The sequence below is a fragment of the Zalophus californianus genome, chromosome 9 (assembly GCF_009762305.2).
Source record: "Zalophus californianus isolate mZalCal1 chromosome 9, mZalCal1.pri.v2, whole genome shotgun sequence".
Lineage (NCBI taxonomy): Eukaryota > Metazoa > Chordata > Mammalia > Carnivora > Otariidae > Zalophus > Zalophus californianus.
Genome location: NC_045603.1, coordinates 16,135,358 through 16,152,843, shown reverse-complemented (window position 1 = coordinate 16,152,843; position 17,486 = coordinate 16,135,358). Strand labels below are relative to the sequence as shown.

At 40.2% G+C, this 17,486-nt stretch overlaps 1 protein-coding gene across 4 annotated transcripts in view; it reads left to right on the top strand.

Annotated features, from left to right (window-relative positions):
- TCP11L2 (t-complex 11 like 2) overlaps window positions 1-16,533 on the top strand; it is a 45,977-nt gene extending 29,444 nt beyond the window's left edge. For all 4 annotated transcript variants that reach the window (XM_027594487.2, XM_027594486.2, XM_027594489.2 and 1 more), the window contains 4 exons: window positions 5,468-5,655; window positions 5,871-6,052; window positions 8,461-8,633; window positions 14,098-16,533. In XM_027594487.2, coding sequence (XP_027450288.1) covers window positions 5,468-5,655; window positions 5,871-6,052; window positions 8,461-8,633; window positions 14,098-14,339 — 785 coding nt within the window. In that variant the 3' untranslated portion in view covers window positions 14,340-16,533. The remainder of the gene's footprint in view (window positions 1-5,467; window positions 5,656-5,870; window positions 6,053-8,460; window positions 8,634-14,097) is intronic.
- The last annotated feature ends 953 nt before the right edge of the window (window positions 16,534-17,486 follow it).

The window sequence follows — 17,486 nt, the reverse complement described above, 5'->3', positions numbered from 1 at the left end:
TTGCATGTGTGTTTAGTGTTGATGAAGCTTTATGTGATTTCAACCTGTATTTACTAGGTTTAGATTCAGTGACTTAGTTGGCCAACCTGTAACCTTTTTTTAACCTTCATTGAAATATGCTATATGTGCAATAAAATGTGCCCACTTTAAGTGTATGGTTCTGTGAGTTTTGACAAAAGAATCCTGTAACTGCCACTACAAACAAGAAATAAAGCGTTTCTGTCACACCAGAAAGAACCTTCTTGCCCTTTGCAGTCAACCTCCTCCATCGTGGTAAATGCTGATATAATTATCATCATTGTAGATTAGCTTTGCCTCCTGTAGAACTTCGTATTAAATGGAATCACACTGTGTGTCGCTTATTTGTCCAATTTCTTTTACTCAACATAGAGTTTTTGAGATTCAACCAAGTTGTGTATTTATCAACAGTCTGTATTAGTGAGAAGCATCCTGTTATATGATTATACCACACTTTATCCATTTACCTGTTGATGGACATTTGCGTTGTTTCTGGTTCTAGTCTACTATGGATAAAGCTGCTGTGAACACTTGTGTACCAGTATTTATGTGGGCATGTGTTTTCTTTTCCCTTGGATAAACACCTAGGAGTGGAATGGCTGGGTCATTATGTTAAATATATGGTTAACTTTATAAGAAACTAGCAGTTATTTTCCAAAGTGGTTGTACTGTTTTATACTCACCGTTAGTGTATGGGAGTTCCAACTGCTTTACATTTTCACCAACGCTACGTATTACTGGTCTTTTAAATTTTACCTTTTATAGAGGGTGTGAAAGTAGTATCTCATTGGGTTTTAATATACATTTCCTTGACGATGAATGATGTTGAGCATCTTTTCATATGTAAAATAGCCATTTATCTTCTAATGTGAAGTGTCTATTCAAATCTTTTGCCTGTTTTTAAACCGGGTTGACTTATTATTGAATTGAAGAGCTCTCAATATATTCTGGAAATAAATCCTTTGTCAGATTTATATGTTATGAAAATTTCCCATCTGTGGCTTGCATTTTTCATTTTCTTAACACTACCCTTTGAAGAAGAGAAATTTTTAATTTTGATGAAGACCAAATTATAAAATTTTTCTTTTATTCATGCATTTAGTGGTGTGTCTACAAAATCTTTGCATATCCCAAGGTCATGAAGACTTTTTTGAATGTTTTCTTCTAGAAGTTTTTATAGTTTTAGGCTTAGGAAGCACTTCAAGGTAATATATTTCAAAGCTCCATTTTTCCATCTGTATATCCAATTCTAGCACCATTTCTTGAAAAAGACTACCTTTTCTCTATTGAACTGCTTTGGCATCTTTGTTGAAAATCAATTGACGATACATTTGTGAGTCTATTTCTAACCTCTTGATTATTTTTTTTGTAATTGAAGTATAATTTACATGCCATAACATTAATTTTTAAAAGTGTATAATTCAGTGGTTTTTAGTATATTCATAAGGTTATACAACCATTGTCAGTATTTAATTACAGAAGATTTTCATCACCTCAGAAAGAAACTCCACACCCACTACCAATATCTCCCCATTCCTCCCTTCCCCTAGCCTTTGACAACCCCTGGTCTACTTTCTGTCTCTATGGATTTGTCAATTACAGGCGTTCCATATAAATCAAATCATACAATGTGTGGCTTTTTGTGTCTGGCTTCTTTCACTTAGTATAATATTTTCAAGATTTACCCATATTGTAGCACATATCACTACTTCAATTTTTTTTATTGGATTCTATTCCATCCTACGATCTATGTCTTCTCTTCACTAAATACCACACAGTCCTGATTATTGAGGCTAAGTCTTGAAATCAGGTAATGTTAGTCTTCCATCTTTGTTCTTCTTTTTCAAAATTGTTTTGCCTATTTTAGGTCCTTTGAATTTCCATATGCACTTTTAATTAGTTTATCAGTTTCTGCAAAAGAGCCAGCTAGGATGATGATTGGAATTATATTGAATTGACATCTTCACAATAATGGGTCTACTAATTTGTGAATTGGATATCTCTACTTAAGTCTAATTTATTTCAGCAATATATTTTAGTTTTAGTGTACAAGTCTTATACTTATTTTTTTTTTAAGATTTATTTATTTGAGGGGGGAGGGGACAAAGGAGAGGGAGAGAGAAACTTAAGCAGACTCTATGCTGAGCTGGGAGCCTGACGTGAAGCTTGATCTCACAACCCTGAGATCATGACCTGAGCCAAAACCAGGAGTCAGATGCTCAGCCAGCTGTGTCACCTAGGTGCCCCCCCAAGTCCTGTACTTATTTTGTTCAATTTAATCTCATTTATTTCATGTTCTTTGATGCTGTTATAAATAGTATTTTGTAAAATTTTTATTTTCTAGTATGTAGAAATATAATTGATTTTTGAATATTGACTTTGCATCCTGAGAACTTGCTAAATTAACTTATTAATGCTAATAGGTTTTTGGAATATTCCTTAGGTTTTTCTACATATACAATCATTTTGTCTGCAAATAAAGACAGTTTTAGTTCTTCCTCTTCTTTTTTTTTTAAATCTGTGTGCCTTTTATTTCTTTTTCTTGCCTTATTGCACTGACTAGGACATCCAATCAGATGTTCAGTAGTAGTCATGAGAGAGGGTATCCTTGCCTTCCTAGGGGAAGAATGTTCATTGACCATTAAGTATGGTGTTAGCTGCAGCTTCTCATAGATGTCCTTTTCTGTGTTGAGGAAGTTCTATTTCTAGTTTGTGGAGAGTTTTTATCTAAATAAGTCACATGTTAAGTTTGGTCACATACTTTTTCTGTATCTACTGAAGAGATCTTTTTTCTCCTTTATTCTGTTAATGTGCTGAATTACAGTGACTGATGTTTTTCTAATTAAACCAACCTTGCAATCCTGAAATGCTTATCCCACCCCCTTGGTCATAGTGTATTATTTTATCTTGCTAATACTTTATCTTGCTAATGCTTTCTTAAGGATTTTTGCATCTGTATTTTTGGAAAGAGATCACTTTTGTAATTTTCTTCTAATGCCTTTGTCTGGGTTTAGTATCAGGGCAAAGCTGGCCTCATAAAATAATGAATTGAGAAGTATTCCCATCTCTGCTTTGTGAAAGAGTTTACAAAAAAACAATTTGTCTTGATTTGCATGTACTGTGTGTATTAGTAAACATTTTACTGGATGACAGTGGGGAGGGAAAGATAGCTGCAGGACCAATCAGTTTGTCAGTCTGAACAAGACTATTTGAGCCATTCTTTAAGCCCATGGTTACTTCCAGAGATGGTGAATTAAATTGTAAACCTACCAGGTCTCTAATGCCAGACACAGAGAGCAGAGGCTTTTAGAGCACCCACGATGTGACAAGTACCACTGGAAAGATAATCTGAGTATTTTCCAAAGCAAATGTGTCTGCCAAAATAAAGCCACATTTCACATACCTATCAAGTTGTGGTATGAATTAAGTCAAGGGAAAGAGAAATAAAAAATAAAGATCATAGATTGGACTCTTTAGTGATCTCATTAATGAGATGAAATTGAGATGAATGCACATGAAGTATTTAATAACAATTTTTTAAAAAGGAGAGAAGCTGTTTTTTTTAGTTCAGCTGTTTAAGAGAAATGACAGCCAGATCAAAAATTCAAAGACGGGTGCTCTGAGAAGGGTGAGCGAAGGATGGGTCCATACGTTCAAGAAAGGCTTCCCACAGGAAGAGAGATTTAGATGAGGTCAGTAAAGAGAGAACCAAAGATAGTATCAGGGGGGTTAGGCCAAGCCTCCCTGGCAAGAAACCAGAAGCATGTATTGGGTGAAGAGTGAATTAAGGTGCAGTGCTCCTGGGCCTCCATAGCTCCTGGGAAATCTTAGGTAAATGCACCTGTAAAACCATTGCCTGTTCTTGTGTTTCTCCCTCCTAGTAGACTAAGAGCTTCTTGAGTGCACGGAACATGTTTACTCATCTATGAATCCCTAGCACTTGGTACAGAACCTAGTGTACATTAGGTGCTCAGTTGTCATTGAATAAATGAGTGGATGAAGAGAATTACTGCCTACGTGAAAAATCAAGGGTACAAGTGTCTCATGGGGTTGACCTTGGCTTTGGAACCACATAGAGCAGTCAATGTACTAGCTTGTGGGAGTAACATCTCAGCAGATAGATCCCTTAGAGGAAAGCTGATGTTTCACTCTGAACTTGTGCTCTTTCTGCTTTACCGGTCATACTCAATTCTGGCTTCCTGCTAGGATCACCTGGGGTGTTTAAACACAGATGCCTGAGCCCCATCTCAGACTGATTAAATCAGAATCTCCAGAAGCTGTGCCCAAGATCTTTCTTTTTAAAGCTCCCCAGGTAATCCTAAAATCATCCAGGATTGAGAACCACTATGGTACACTGTTGCTTTTGTTTGAGATAACTAAATGGGCTTTTAAGGGTGTCAGCTGTAAATGACTAAACTTGCAGTATAAATGTTTATTAATGCCACATTGTAATTATATCCACCAAGATTTCCACTCTCTCCCTCTGTTGGATGTCCTTTAAACAAAAGACTACAAGTCTTTTACATCTTTATGAACAGAATTAGAAAAACCAAGAACAACATTTGCCAACTGAGGAGAAGCGAAGTGAAATTCTGGGGTGGTGTTGCTCTAGTGTATTGCTGCTCACAAATTACCCCTGTTCAAGCGCTGGGTCTGAAGAAGAATTTCAGGGTCACTATTCTTTATTTCATTCTCTGGTGCTTCTTAAAAAATCTGCACCTGTGTTCAGTCTGCATATTTTTTTTTTTTTTAGCAATTTCCACCTTATAAATTCTACCAAATACAGTTTTGTAAGAAATGTGGTATAAAAAGCAAATTGTTTCTAATGGGAAGCCTTAGAACTGAGTCAAAAGTAAAATAAGGTGTGCACACTAGCATGAATGTGCATTTTGGGAAAGGCATAGCTCTAATCAGACACTCGGGGGTCCAGATCCAAAATTGTTTAATAATCAATGCTTTTAGTCTAAATACCTTCTCTGCACAAAATTCAAGGTCATGTGTGAGCTGGCTCCTGCCTACGCACCCAATGCCATCTGCTACCGCCCTCCCTTGTTTTCTATGGACCAGCAATACAGATATGCTTGTAGCATCCAGAATGTGCCGTATTCTCTCACTGTTCTGGGTTTTTGTATGGGCCATTTGCCTGGCCTGGAGTGACAGTCCTGTCCTCTGTTTGCTTTGTATGGTTAGGTGTCACTTATAGAGCTCTTCTTCTTAGACTCTGTCCTGGACAATGTCTGCTCCCTCCACTCCCACTGTGCCTTCTTGCATTTATTGTATTCTGCTGTAATTGTTGGTTTACAGCTGTCTCCCCATCTGGACGATAGCTCCTTTAAGGGTGTGCCAGTCTTGGCATTCATGCCCAGCTCCTAACTTAACATCTGTCATGTAGAATGCACACAAGGGATCTAATAGCTATAGGACAAATATGTGGCCTTTTCACTTTCAGGTGCTCTTGATCAAACTACAGAATGGATAAAAGAATCTGTAAATGAAGAACTACTTTCTCTTTCTGAGACTGCTTTAACTCCTGGGGCTGAAAACAGCTCTAAGCCAAGCCTGAGCCCTACACTGGTGCTAAATAACAGTTATTTAAAACTGTTACATTGGGATTATCAGAAAAAAGAATTACCAGAGGTGAGTGGGGTTTTTTTTTTCTTCCCTCAAGTTCTCCAATATTTTAATTCTCAAGTTCGATCTGTGCATCAGCTAGTCTGTCTAGTGTTGCATGTGGTTTAATGACTTTCCTGAAATCAGATAGAAATGGGAGTTTGGATGTGACATTGCTTGTTTTATATTTTCATGGTATTGAGCTTCCCTTTCTATTTTTACATTTAAAATAAATATGCTAGACACTCATGACAGATGGAGCACGTCTTCAGGAACTGACAGAAAAGCTGAATCAATTGAAAATTATTGCCTGCCTGTCCCTAATTACCAACAACATGGTGGGTGCTCTTACAGAAGGCCTCCCTGAGCTTGCAAACAGGTTAAAAAGGATTTCAGCTGTTCTACTCGAAGGCATGAACAAAGAGTAAGTTCCAAGTGTTTTTATCTGCTCATCTTCATATTAAGGATCTACATGTGTTTCAGAGATCGTGAATAATCCTGGATGTCTGGGTGTGGTATTTAGGACTGTACTTCAGAGAAGCTTATCTTACACCTTCTTTTTCTAGAATTTCTTTTAATATCTCTGGAGGTTTAGATGTCCTTTCATAAGAAGGGAGAGATCTTTTCCATGACAAATGCCAGGGTGAGTGTCCTATTTCTGCTTAGGTTGGGCATGTGCAAGAGCTCTTCTTTGCTGGTGCTGTGGAACAAACAAAAATCACAATTCCAAGCTGAGGGTTTAGAAAGCCCTATCAGGGAGGCTTTCCTACTCAGTTGTTCTGACTCCATCATTTTTCTGCAATGGAATGTTTACCAATTTGACTGATCCAGCCTGCTATGAACTCTTCAGTAGAAGTAGTGACATCGTGTCCTTCAGAGATGTCGCACAAGTCCAGGGAAGCTCTTGTTTTTGCTAAATTCATTGCCCAGTATCAGACCTTGGATTTCATTTAGATCGTCCTGTTGCAAATCCTGTCCAAGTCAGAAAATTTCTAGTCTTAGTCAATGACCAGAAGTTTTCATGGGTCTTATATGGGTCAGCTCCTCCTGCTGGTTCCCCTTTCAGGGGCTTTCAAGGCCTTACATTGTTCATTCCTGTCTTTGAAGGAATCCCTCCATCCTCCTGCTCATTACTCAAAAGCACGTAAGACTACTTGATAAAATCCTAGCATATTAAGAGCCAACAGTACCCTGAGTGATTATAGCATCCAAAGTTGTCAGAGAGAGGATAGGATTTGCCTTGGGCTGCATAGCGAGAAAAAAGGCAAATCAAGGCCTAAGGCCTGGTCCAACTGTGTCAAGGCCTTTCTACTGTTTCTGTGCTAATCAGCCAAGCTCATTTACTTCGCATTCCAGGACCTAAGACCTATAATGAAAAGAAAGCTTCTCTAGGTTTGCAGCTGGTCTTACCTTAGCATTTCCCTACACAGGGTAACTATTACTTTCCAGAAATTTTTATTAAGCCTTTAGAGAACCCACAGTGCTGCTTAAGTATTCATATAAAGCATATAGCAAAGTGGTTACTGAGAAGTCAAGCTTCAGGTCAGACAGACCACGGTTTAAGTCCCAGCTGTGCTATTGACTTGTTAGGTACCCTTGAACAAGTTCCCGAATCACTCTGAGCCTCATTTTCTCACTTGCAAAAAGGGATAATTGTGCCTACTTACAAATGTGGGAACTTAAGATGATTCATTGTGAAGCACTTAGTGAGGTGTCTGGCACATGGTGCGCGATAAATGTTCACTTTTAATAACTAGTTAGTTGTTAAATCATCTCTTTATAGATGCTCTGCCTCTCCGATTGCTTCATTGTTTTAATCCCCCACGCCCACCCCTGTTCTCTTATCCTCTGATTTCCATTCTGCACAAAGTTATCTTAAAGACCATTTCTGGATAGTGAGAGACCATTTTCAATCATCGTTCCCCAATAGCGTGGACCCAACACATGCCCTTTCTAATTACCTCTTTTTTCTTACCTCTTAAGTAACCCACTGCCAATTACTTTTTATGGTTTTCTGGGATTTTTGATTGGTTACTTGAAAGTAACAATAGGAAGGAGCTTCTTACCTTTGATCATGATAGGCCAAGAATTTTAGGTACTTTGTTATTGTGGTATAAACTTCTAAATATCTTCATTTCTTATGGGCTTTTTTTTTAAGATTTATTTGTTTATTTTAGGGGGAGAGAGAGAGAGAGAGAGAGAGAGATCCCAAGCAGTGGGAGGGGCAGAACAAGAGCGAGAAAGAGAACCTCAAGCAGACTCCGGCTGAGTGCAGAGCCCAATACAAGGCTTGGTCCCAGGATCTGGGGATCATGACCTGAGCCAAAATCAAGAGTTGGCTGCTTAACTGATTGAGGCACCCAGGCGTCCCTTCATTTCTTGTTTTTGATTGGTTTTATAGATTCACTGTTCAGGCATGGGTAAAGGAATCGATTCTTCATTTTATAAGCATAGATTTAACAACAACAAAATCTATGAATGAATCTGCTCAAAAAGGTTTATTTTAAGAAGTAAATAGGTATTTTCTGATGGTCCTGCATGAAAATGGTGTTGCAGACTTATTTTCAGGGACCACACTCTTCTGACTCTGCCTTCCTAACTAAACAGTACCTACATAATTGAATGGTTTTAAGCATTTAAAAATCTGCTACACATAGGTTTGGTGCTTGTGAGGAGTTACTATAGTCTAAGTTCATGCTAATGGAAGTACTTACTGTGTGTAAATGAAAAGTGACAGACATTTGAAAAAAGTTGGTATATTAAAAAATATTTAAAAACTGCTGAACAAGAAAACTATTCCTGATGCGATTTTGTTTTATGCCTTTTTTTTAGGACCTTTAACTTGAAGGAAGTCCTGAATTCTATCGGTGTTCAGACTTGTGTTGAGGTTAACAAGGCCCTGGTGGAGAGAGATTTATCCATTTTAAATGCGGAGGCCCAAGCTAATCTCATAGGTCAATTTTCAAGCATCGAAGAGGAGGACAATCCTATCTGGTCCTTGATTGGTGGGTCCTCGTGTTTTCAATGGTTTCCACTTCAATTCAAATTTGCTTTAACTTGCTGGTTTTGACTAATGTCAAGTGTCAGTTACATTTTAGTCTTAAATAGATGACCTGTTCCTTTTGGAGAATAAATATTAAAAACATAAAGAAAGAAATTGTACTTTCAAAGGTCTGGGACTCACTGCTTCTTCTGTGTATATATGTAACAGAGTGGGGGAATGTTCCAGGGCCTTCTGTCTTACTATCCATCCAAGAGATTTTTATGAAGAAAATACCATAATGCTACCAGTATGTTAAAATCCTAGATCAGTGTGACAATCCAAACCAGCTGGCAATATGCTCAAGAAAGTAGATGCCAGTTCTGCTGTGAGCGAGGCTAAGTGAGCTGAGGCCTCTTTCTCAGCCAGGTTTAAAGAGACAATGAGTAAAGAGGCTGTGGAACTGGGGGGCATGGTGGTGGGCTTTTCTGGTAATTGATTCCAAGGCAAGTGACCCTCTCTGTGTCACGTTGTGTTGGTGAGTTGGAAAAGTGGAGAATGCATCATTTGGGACTCTCTGTGACCTGTGACAGAACTGAACTAGCTTAAGCAAAAAGGAAGTGCCTTTGCTCCTGTAACCAACCAGAGCAGAGCAGAGCAGGGCTGGCTCCTACGCGGCATAGTCAGAGCTCAGACTGTGTCACTGGTGCTAGTCTCCCCAGCTCCTGCCTTCAGCACTGCCTCCCTTCAGGCTGGCTATCTTCACGGATTGACTCTTTCCATCATGGCAAGACTGCTTCAGCTCCAGCCTGTACCTTTCCGTATTGCAGTCAAGCGGAAAGCAAGGTGTTGGCTTCACTGTTAGCCCAAATAATGACCCCAGAATTGAGTCTCATTGGCTCCCGTTGGCATGACTGTAGATCAAGTCACATTCTTGAATCAGTCTTGGTGGCCAGAGAGGAAGGAACTGGAGCTTGAGATGTGTGTTCAGTTCCTGGAGCCAGGGTGAGTCCACTTTCCCTGCAACACCTGGTCTGAGAGTAGGGAAGAGAGGATTTGCCCCAGACCAAATCAGGGTGCTACGGCCAGAAGGAGGGGGAGAAGGTGATGTGGGGCACAAAGCAAGTGTCTGCTATAGAGAGTGAGGAATAAAGACCGGAAGGAGGAAAAGAGCATAGAATTGGAACTATGGACTAATCTGCAAGTTCTCAAAGTACAACACTGACTTTCCTAAGAGTATAAATACTTGTCATTATTATTTTTGAGGCTCTCACATAGTTTCTCTCATCCTTACCCCTGGGGACATGGAATGCTGGAGATCTAGGCCACTAAAAGCTCAAGGCTTTAACCCCTCCCCAGAAAGGATTAGTGCTGGTTGCAGCACTGTGGGTTACCAAGAGATCACTCTGGACAACAGTGACAAGCACAGCATAGCTGCAGTGACTCGGGGCTGAGGCCTTCTGTGCATGCCTTCACTGCTGACCCCTGTGTGTCCTCCTGGCCCTTCATCTCCAGCAGAACAGCCCATACCTGGGAGGAGGAGGGGCAGACTGTCTGCAGTCTCTGCCACATACCACTGGCCCCCACTAGTGTGCAGGCCTTGTGAGCATGGAATGCATGTCTCTTGTCTTCTGTGTCCCTGTACCAGGCTGGACCCACAGATGACATTTAATAAGTACAGTTGACCCTTGAACAACACGCGTTTGTACTGCACAGGTTCCCTTATATGCAGATTTACTTTGATACAGTACTGTAAATGTATTTTCTCTTCCTTATAATTTTCTTAATAACATTTTCTATTCTCTAGCTTATTTTAAGAGTAAAGTATATGATACATGTATAAAATATGTATTAATCAACTATGTTATTAGTAAGGCTTCTGGTCAACAGTAGGCTATTAGTAGTTAGGCTTTTGGGGAGTCAAAAGTTATATGCAAGTTTTTGACTGCGTGGGAGGGGTCAGTGCTCCTCACCGCCATGTTGTTCAAGGATCAACTGTATTTGAGCAAGGGGGCAGTGCATCAGAGACTTAGACTGGGTACGTACCTCACATAACCAACTGGCTACAGACAAGGGACTCTCAATGAGCCAGTCTGACTCCAGAGCTCATATTCTTAACCACTCCTGGTGGGCACTCTAGTCAGAACTGGAGCCCTGCTGTTGGTTGGCATGGTGGCCGGAGCATCCAGGTGTCCTCTGTGCCCTTGCTTTAGATAAGGGAAGCACTTGCAATTTCAGAAGGAAGGGAGCTGGGATGCCCTAGCTAGATGCCCCACCCCAAGGTGGCGTCTTAAAATTTGGTAAAGCATCTTTTTTTTTTTCCACCCAGCTATCCCCAGTCCAACTTCCCTGCTGTTTTGCAAACTGGATGCATTTTTAACCTAATTCAAAGTATCGTTGCCTAGAAACTCGAATGACTCATTTGAGCAGCTCTCCTTCGACTCTGGAAGCCAAGGGCACGCCTTTGGCAGGGTCTCAGTTTGGCTGCTCCTAACTGGACAAACACTTCTGTCATTTTAGTCTTGGCCTAAAAACTGACTCATCCACGGAGGAGACAGAACTTCTTGTCAGCATAATAACAGTTTTGAAAGAGTTTCTTTCCTTCTTTTTTTTTTTAAAGATTTTATTTTTTTATTTATTTGACAGAGAGAGAAACACAGCGAGAAAGGGAACACAAGCAGGGGCAGAGGGAGAGGGAGAAGCAGGCTTTCCACAGAGCAAGGAGCCCGATGTAGGGCTTGATCCCAGGACTCTGGGATCATGAACCAAGCCGAAGGCAGACGCTTTACAACTGAGCCACCCAGGCGCCCCTGAAAGAGTTTCTTTCTTTAAACAAGCTTGCAGGAAGGTGTTTGGACCATATCTGTGATGAAAACAGACCTGGTCTCCTGAGAGTCAGGCAACCAGTCTAACGGGAAATTTAGTACACAATTGACTAATTTTCTGCTTGCAGAAGGGTTGGAGTTAAGCACTCAGAGGAACCCCGGGGACTTAAGAAGGACCAGTTAGCCTTGGTTTTCCTTCCCTGTTTGTGGTACCCATAGTCTGCCTTCTTTTGTTCTTTTTTTTTTTTTTCCCCAAGATTTTGTTTATTTGAGAGAGAAAGGGAGAGGGCACAAAGCGGGGTAGGGAGGTGGGGAGAGGGAGAAACAGACTTTGTGCTGAGCAGGGAGCCTGATGCTGGGCTTGATCCCAGGACCCCAGGATCATGACCTGAGCCAAAGGCAGACACTTAACCAACTGAGCCACCCAGGTGCCCCTGCCTTCTTTTGTTCTTGATGTGCTGTTTATTTAGAATGGGATTACAACTCCCACTGTGTTCTTAGCCTTTTAAAAAGATAACTAGAAAAGGTTTCTTTCAAATCAGCTTTTTTCAGATGCATATGAAAACTAGGGAAAAATTATTTATAGATTACCTGCTATGTAGATTATTTGCATGTTTGTAGCTATCTCTGTTTTTTAAAAGTAATTTTCAGTTGTATAAGTGATAGTTACATGATTTCTTCTTGTTGACGAATTATGAGTGATGCCAAGTCCTCTTTGACGGCCCACCCCATTTCTCGCTGACTCTGTTGGATGTATTCACCTTTACAGAGCTTTTTCATTCCATTCTCAGTTCAGTCAGCATCTGTGATGTGCCTGCCACGTGTCAGACCAGTGATATAAAGATAAAAAAGACACAGCCCTCACCCTCAGGCAGCTCTACGTGTAAGAAGAGAGAGAGAGAGAGAGAGACATACGTTCTCAAGTAACTGTAATACGGCATGATTGTCTGACGGGTGTTAGGGAAAGCCACAGAAAGGAAGTAACTTTAGGCTTGGCATTGAAGGATGTTTTGGACTTTGGGCAGAGATGAGATGAGATGACAGGGAAGGGTCGTCTAGTAAGAGAAAACAGTTCTGGCTAAGACAAGACATGCGACATTGGGAACTTAGAATTCTAGGTCAGACCTAGCTGCAATGTGTGACTTTTGGGAGAAGTGTTTGGAGACAAGAGTTTCATTAATGTCATCATGGTCCATATCCTATGAACTGTGTTCTCTTTAGTAAGCTTTCCTTTGTGAGGTTTCCATTTCCAAAGCCAAAAGAAGTCCTTGGGGCACTGTGGCCTGTAGTGGGTCTGGTCTGTCTGGTACTGTTTGTCTGATACTATTGCAGCCTCATTTACTTATGCATTTCATCCTTTTGTAAAGTCGCCTCCCATGCAGATGCGTTGAAGCAGGGAAGTAGGAGGATGGCGAAGATGGACAACTGGAGTGCCAGTTGGGGCAGCCCCTCCTTGCCTCCAGACGGTTGGCCATAGGTGGGGCAGCTGTATAATTTATTGTCCAAACCAAGACACTTTTTAGAGCATTCTTGTTAATTATGCCAGCACAACAGGTGTAAACTCTGAGTGTCCTGGGAAAACCTGGATGTGTGGTCACCCTGGTCATGTGGTAATTTGGGCCCCCAAGTTTGCATCTCTACATTTTTCAAGAGGAACCAGAAATTTGGATTTCTATGTGAAATCCCCTGATTTTAAAGTTTCTATTTCTAAGCCCCCCACCCCCCCAAAAAAAACCATTGTGTGGGGCTGAACTAGCAGTGCCAGTTTACAAACTCAGCTTTCATGTACATGACTAAAATCATGTACATTAAGTATTAAGTTTTTTGTAGAAGAGTCCCTGTCCTACTCCAGAAGTGCTCTACATTTTTTTGTCTACATTGCTGTGTAACAAGGCAAACTCCAGAGCTTAAAAAAACCCCACAAATATAGTGTTGTTCACAGGTCTGCGGGGCACCTGGGTAGTTCATCTGGTCTTGCTTATGCAGTCAGCTGTGGCTTGGGTAGGTAGCTCTGCTGATCTTGCCTGGACTCTCTCAAGTGTTTGCAAGCTTGTTGTCTCTAGGTTGGTCTAGGATGGCCTCAGATGGAACAGCTGGGCTTCCCACGATGTGGTCTCTCATCCAGCCCAGGTTTGTTCACGTGCAGTGGTGGGTAGAGAAAGCAGATGTGAACCATGGCACTTGGAGCCTCTGCATGCAACTAGCATCCCAGCACTTCTGCCACATTCTCTATCAGCCAAAACAAGCCATAAGGCCAGCCCCAGTTCAAGACATGGGGAAACAGTCTCCAGCCTTCGATTTGAAGAGCTGCAAAGCTACCTCATAAAGAGCGTGGATACAGGGAGGGCAAAGAATTGAGAATATTATTGCAATTCACCTACCATAATTACTATTCTTTTTAAAGATTTTATTTATTTGACAGAGAGATAGAGAGCACAAGTAGGCAGAGCAGCAGGCAGAGGGAGAGGGAGAAGCAGGCTCCCCGCTGAGCAGGGAGCCCGACGTGGGGCTCGATCTCAGGACCCTGGGATCATGACCTGAGCTGAAGGCAGCCGCTTAACTGACTGAGCCACCCAGGCGCCCCCATAATTACTATTCTCATTTCTTTTTAAAAATCATGTTCTTTAATAATGGGACAGATAAAGATATCTTCTTTTTCCCCAGATAAACGAATCCAACTATACATGAAAAGCCTACTTTGTCTTCCGAGTCCTCAAAAATGCATGCCTCCCGTGCCAGGAGGCCTTGCTGTCATTCAACAGGAGCTAGAAGTGCTAGGCTCTCAATATGCAAACATTGTGAATCTCAACAAACAAGTGTACGGACCATTTTATGCAAATATACTTCGAAAGCTGCTCTTCGGTGAGGAAGCCATGGGAAAGGCGGATGCCTCATCTTCTAACTAAGGAGGAACTGACATTGGATGTGAGGTTGGAAATCCAGCACTTTGGTACCCAGTCTCTTTCCACCAGTGGCATTACAGATGCGACACATTCTCAGTCCTTTTCATGGTGCAGTGTTAGCCTGAATTTGTGAAATCCGGTAATATTAGTGTTGCAGAAAACATGCACATCATATAGACCCTATTCATGCATCATTTTCAAGTTCAAAAGAGATGTTTTTAATGGACAGAAAGCAATTTGTAATTAATTATATTACCTATATAATACTTGTAAATGTTTTCTTAAGTATTCATATATGGCTTATTCATTCAACCTTAAGGAGTTGTATTTCCTCACTTGTCACTATCAAATCTAATGATTTTTAATTTTGGTACAACTTCTTAAAGGATTGGAAGACGTGAGAATCACCAAGGGGACTGATGTTCTGAATAAATGATGTGAAGTAAGCATAATTGTATTTGAAATGTACAATTAAATATTATTAATGTGTAACAGAAACTTACATAGTAAGTCTTCAAATTCCACAAATGTACCAAATCACATATTACCAATTGTCAGTATTTGTCTAGAACTTAAATTTGTTAAAAATATTTTAAAGCTGTGTACAAATTTTAGATAAAACTTGTTCATTTAGTGAAAATAGAAAAAAAATCCCTTCCAAAATTTTATTCTAGAGGTTGGTTTTTCTGCCTGCAACTTATCCTGCCCTCTGAGAGAAACAACTTTTGCACAAATATCTTAGTGAATGTCCTTGCATGTCTCAGGCCATAGGTAAGGTTTATATAAGATTTTCATATTTTTACATAAGGCAGGAGTGGTTTGAATTGATTTATTTATAATAAGAAGGGAAGTTAACAATAAAACCAGATCCCCAGGGAGATCACTGTTCTCAGTGAAGTTCACATCTGAAAAAGAAATAGTCCAAACTTTGGATTTTTTTTAACCATATAACTTGCTAGCAAATGCCCCTTGTGCTGATTAAATTCTTACCCCGCTGTGACCAAGATGCTCTTCTAAGTCTCATTATCATTTGACATTCTCAAGCATTAAAGCAAAACTTGGCCAAGTCGGCACTGGCTGTCATCGGGACTTTAGAGAAATCGGCTTGTCCTGGAGTTGAATACTTCTTTTGAAATGTTAAGGGAAACACTCCCGTCTGGGCAGACTCCATCTAGAAAGTACTTTATTCCCATCAAACACATTTTGGTTATTTTGTTCTCTAAGGACTCATTGAATCTTCATAGTCTGGTGGGGAAGAGTGGGTAGGACGTAAAAAGGAGCATTCCTTTCTTACCTCCTTCTCCTCACTATGACTTCCACCATTATGGTGCTACTTAATTATTTGATAAAGTTCTAGGAAATGATTGTGTGGATAAATTACCTCCGAACTTTACATTTTGGAGGGATCTGACAAAATTTGAGGAAATTTTGAAAGTCTTTTTTTTTTTCCTCACAATGACCAATATATAAATCAGCCATTCTAACCATCTGAGCAGCTGTGTATAAGTAACTTTTCCTGAAGAGCACATCACTGGTCTTACCCGTTTTCCGCCCCCTGTTCCTGTATTTCCCTTCCGCCCGTGTTGCCCTGTGCTTAGAAACTATAAGGTGCTGAAGATTTTTGTTTTCATTTTCACTTAAGTTGAAGTAGTTTTCAACTCTGTTCACTTTGGAGTATGGGTGGCAGGGAGGGTCTGACATGGAAAAGTAATAGGTAGTGTGACTTCTTGTTGCTTTCTGAGGTAAACTGTATACTTAACAGGGAGACCAGGTGGTGTGCTTTTTTTATCATCAGATTGGAATCCAGCTGGTATTCTTATATACTTGATTATATCGCAATTGCCAGCAGGAAAACAATGTGCAGACATTTTTTTTTAAATGCATTTTAAATGAAGGGCATTCTGCTGCTTTATTTTTCCTTTTTTAAGTCCCAAAGTAAATCTCAATGTCTCAAGTCTGGATTTAAGCAACTACATTTATTAGGATTTTAAAAGCATATCCCTTAGCATGTTGTTTTGTGTTTTGTGGTTTTTTTGTTTTGTTTTACTTAAGTGTTTACTTCTACTTTTGAAGTTTTCTTAACGTGGTCTTGTTTTGTAATGTCAGTTCTATTAAACACCATACACACATTTTCATTCTTCTGCTAAAACATGTATTGTGTGCACTAGTTAAATTTTAAAACATTAAAAATTATTTCAAGATAGCCAGTGTCTCTTTGTTTTCTAAACCACCTTTGGGTAGCTCAGGGCTGGATATTGTACAGTCTTTATTGTAGTTGTTCTAGAATGATTCTTCTGGTGATTGTCAGAGCCTTAAAGAGATCAGGTCATGGTCACTCAGTCAGTCGGTCAGTCAACAAATACCTACTAAGCATATACTATACGCCCAGGGGTATCCTACGTGTTGTGATACAGAGTGACTAGACAAGACACTGTCCTCAAGAAGCTTATAGCCTAGTAACAAGGACAAACTTGTGAACAATCACAACAAAGTGTAATATGGGCCATAAAACAAGTACACATAGTGCTAGAGGTAATACCATCAAATTCTATTTCATGGAGATTGTTTTTGAGCTACAACAGAAAGGATAGGCAGGAATTGCCAAGGGGCTAAGAAAGGGGAAGGCACAATAGGCCAAGGGCATGGTGAGTACAGTGGTGTGGAGAAATGGCAAGCCCAGGGCCAGCACCCAGTAGAAAAGTAAAAGTGAGGGGAGGCAAAACGAGAGAGGTAAAAAGGTTCTGGGATGTTATGCTAAAATTTGTGGGTTTTGTCCTGAAATAGATGAAGAATTTGAATCTTTTGAAACAGGAGAGAGTTATGTTTTAGAAATTATGTATTTGGAAATTGTGTTTTGGAAAGATTACCCTGGCAAAGAACAGTTGCTGTTGGTGCTGGAATATTCCTCTGCATGGAGTGTGTACACATACATGCACTCACACATGAACACATGTTTTAAGGAACAGAAATGGACCCACACCAACTGAAGCAGAAAGGGAGCTTATTGCTTAGCTATTAAGTACCTCACAGAATCTTCTTAATCTGGGGAATCAGGCTTGGAAAATGGGTAGGAACCAGGGCAATGCAAGCTACAGGACTCTGGCCAAGCTGGATTCAGTCTTATGGCTTCGGAGACTGATTTCTCAACTG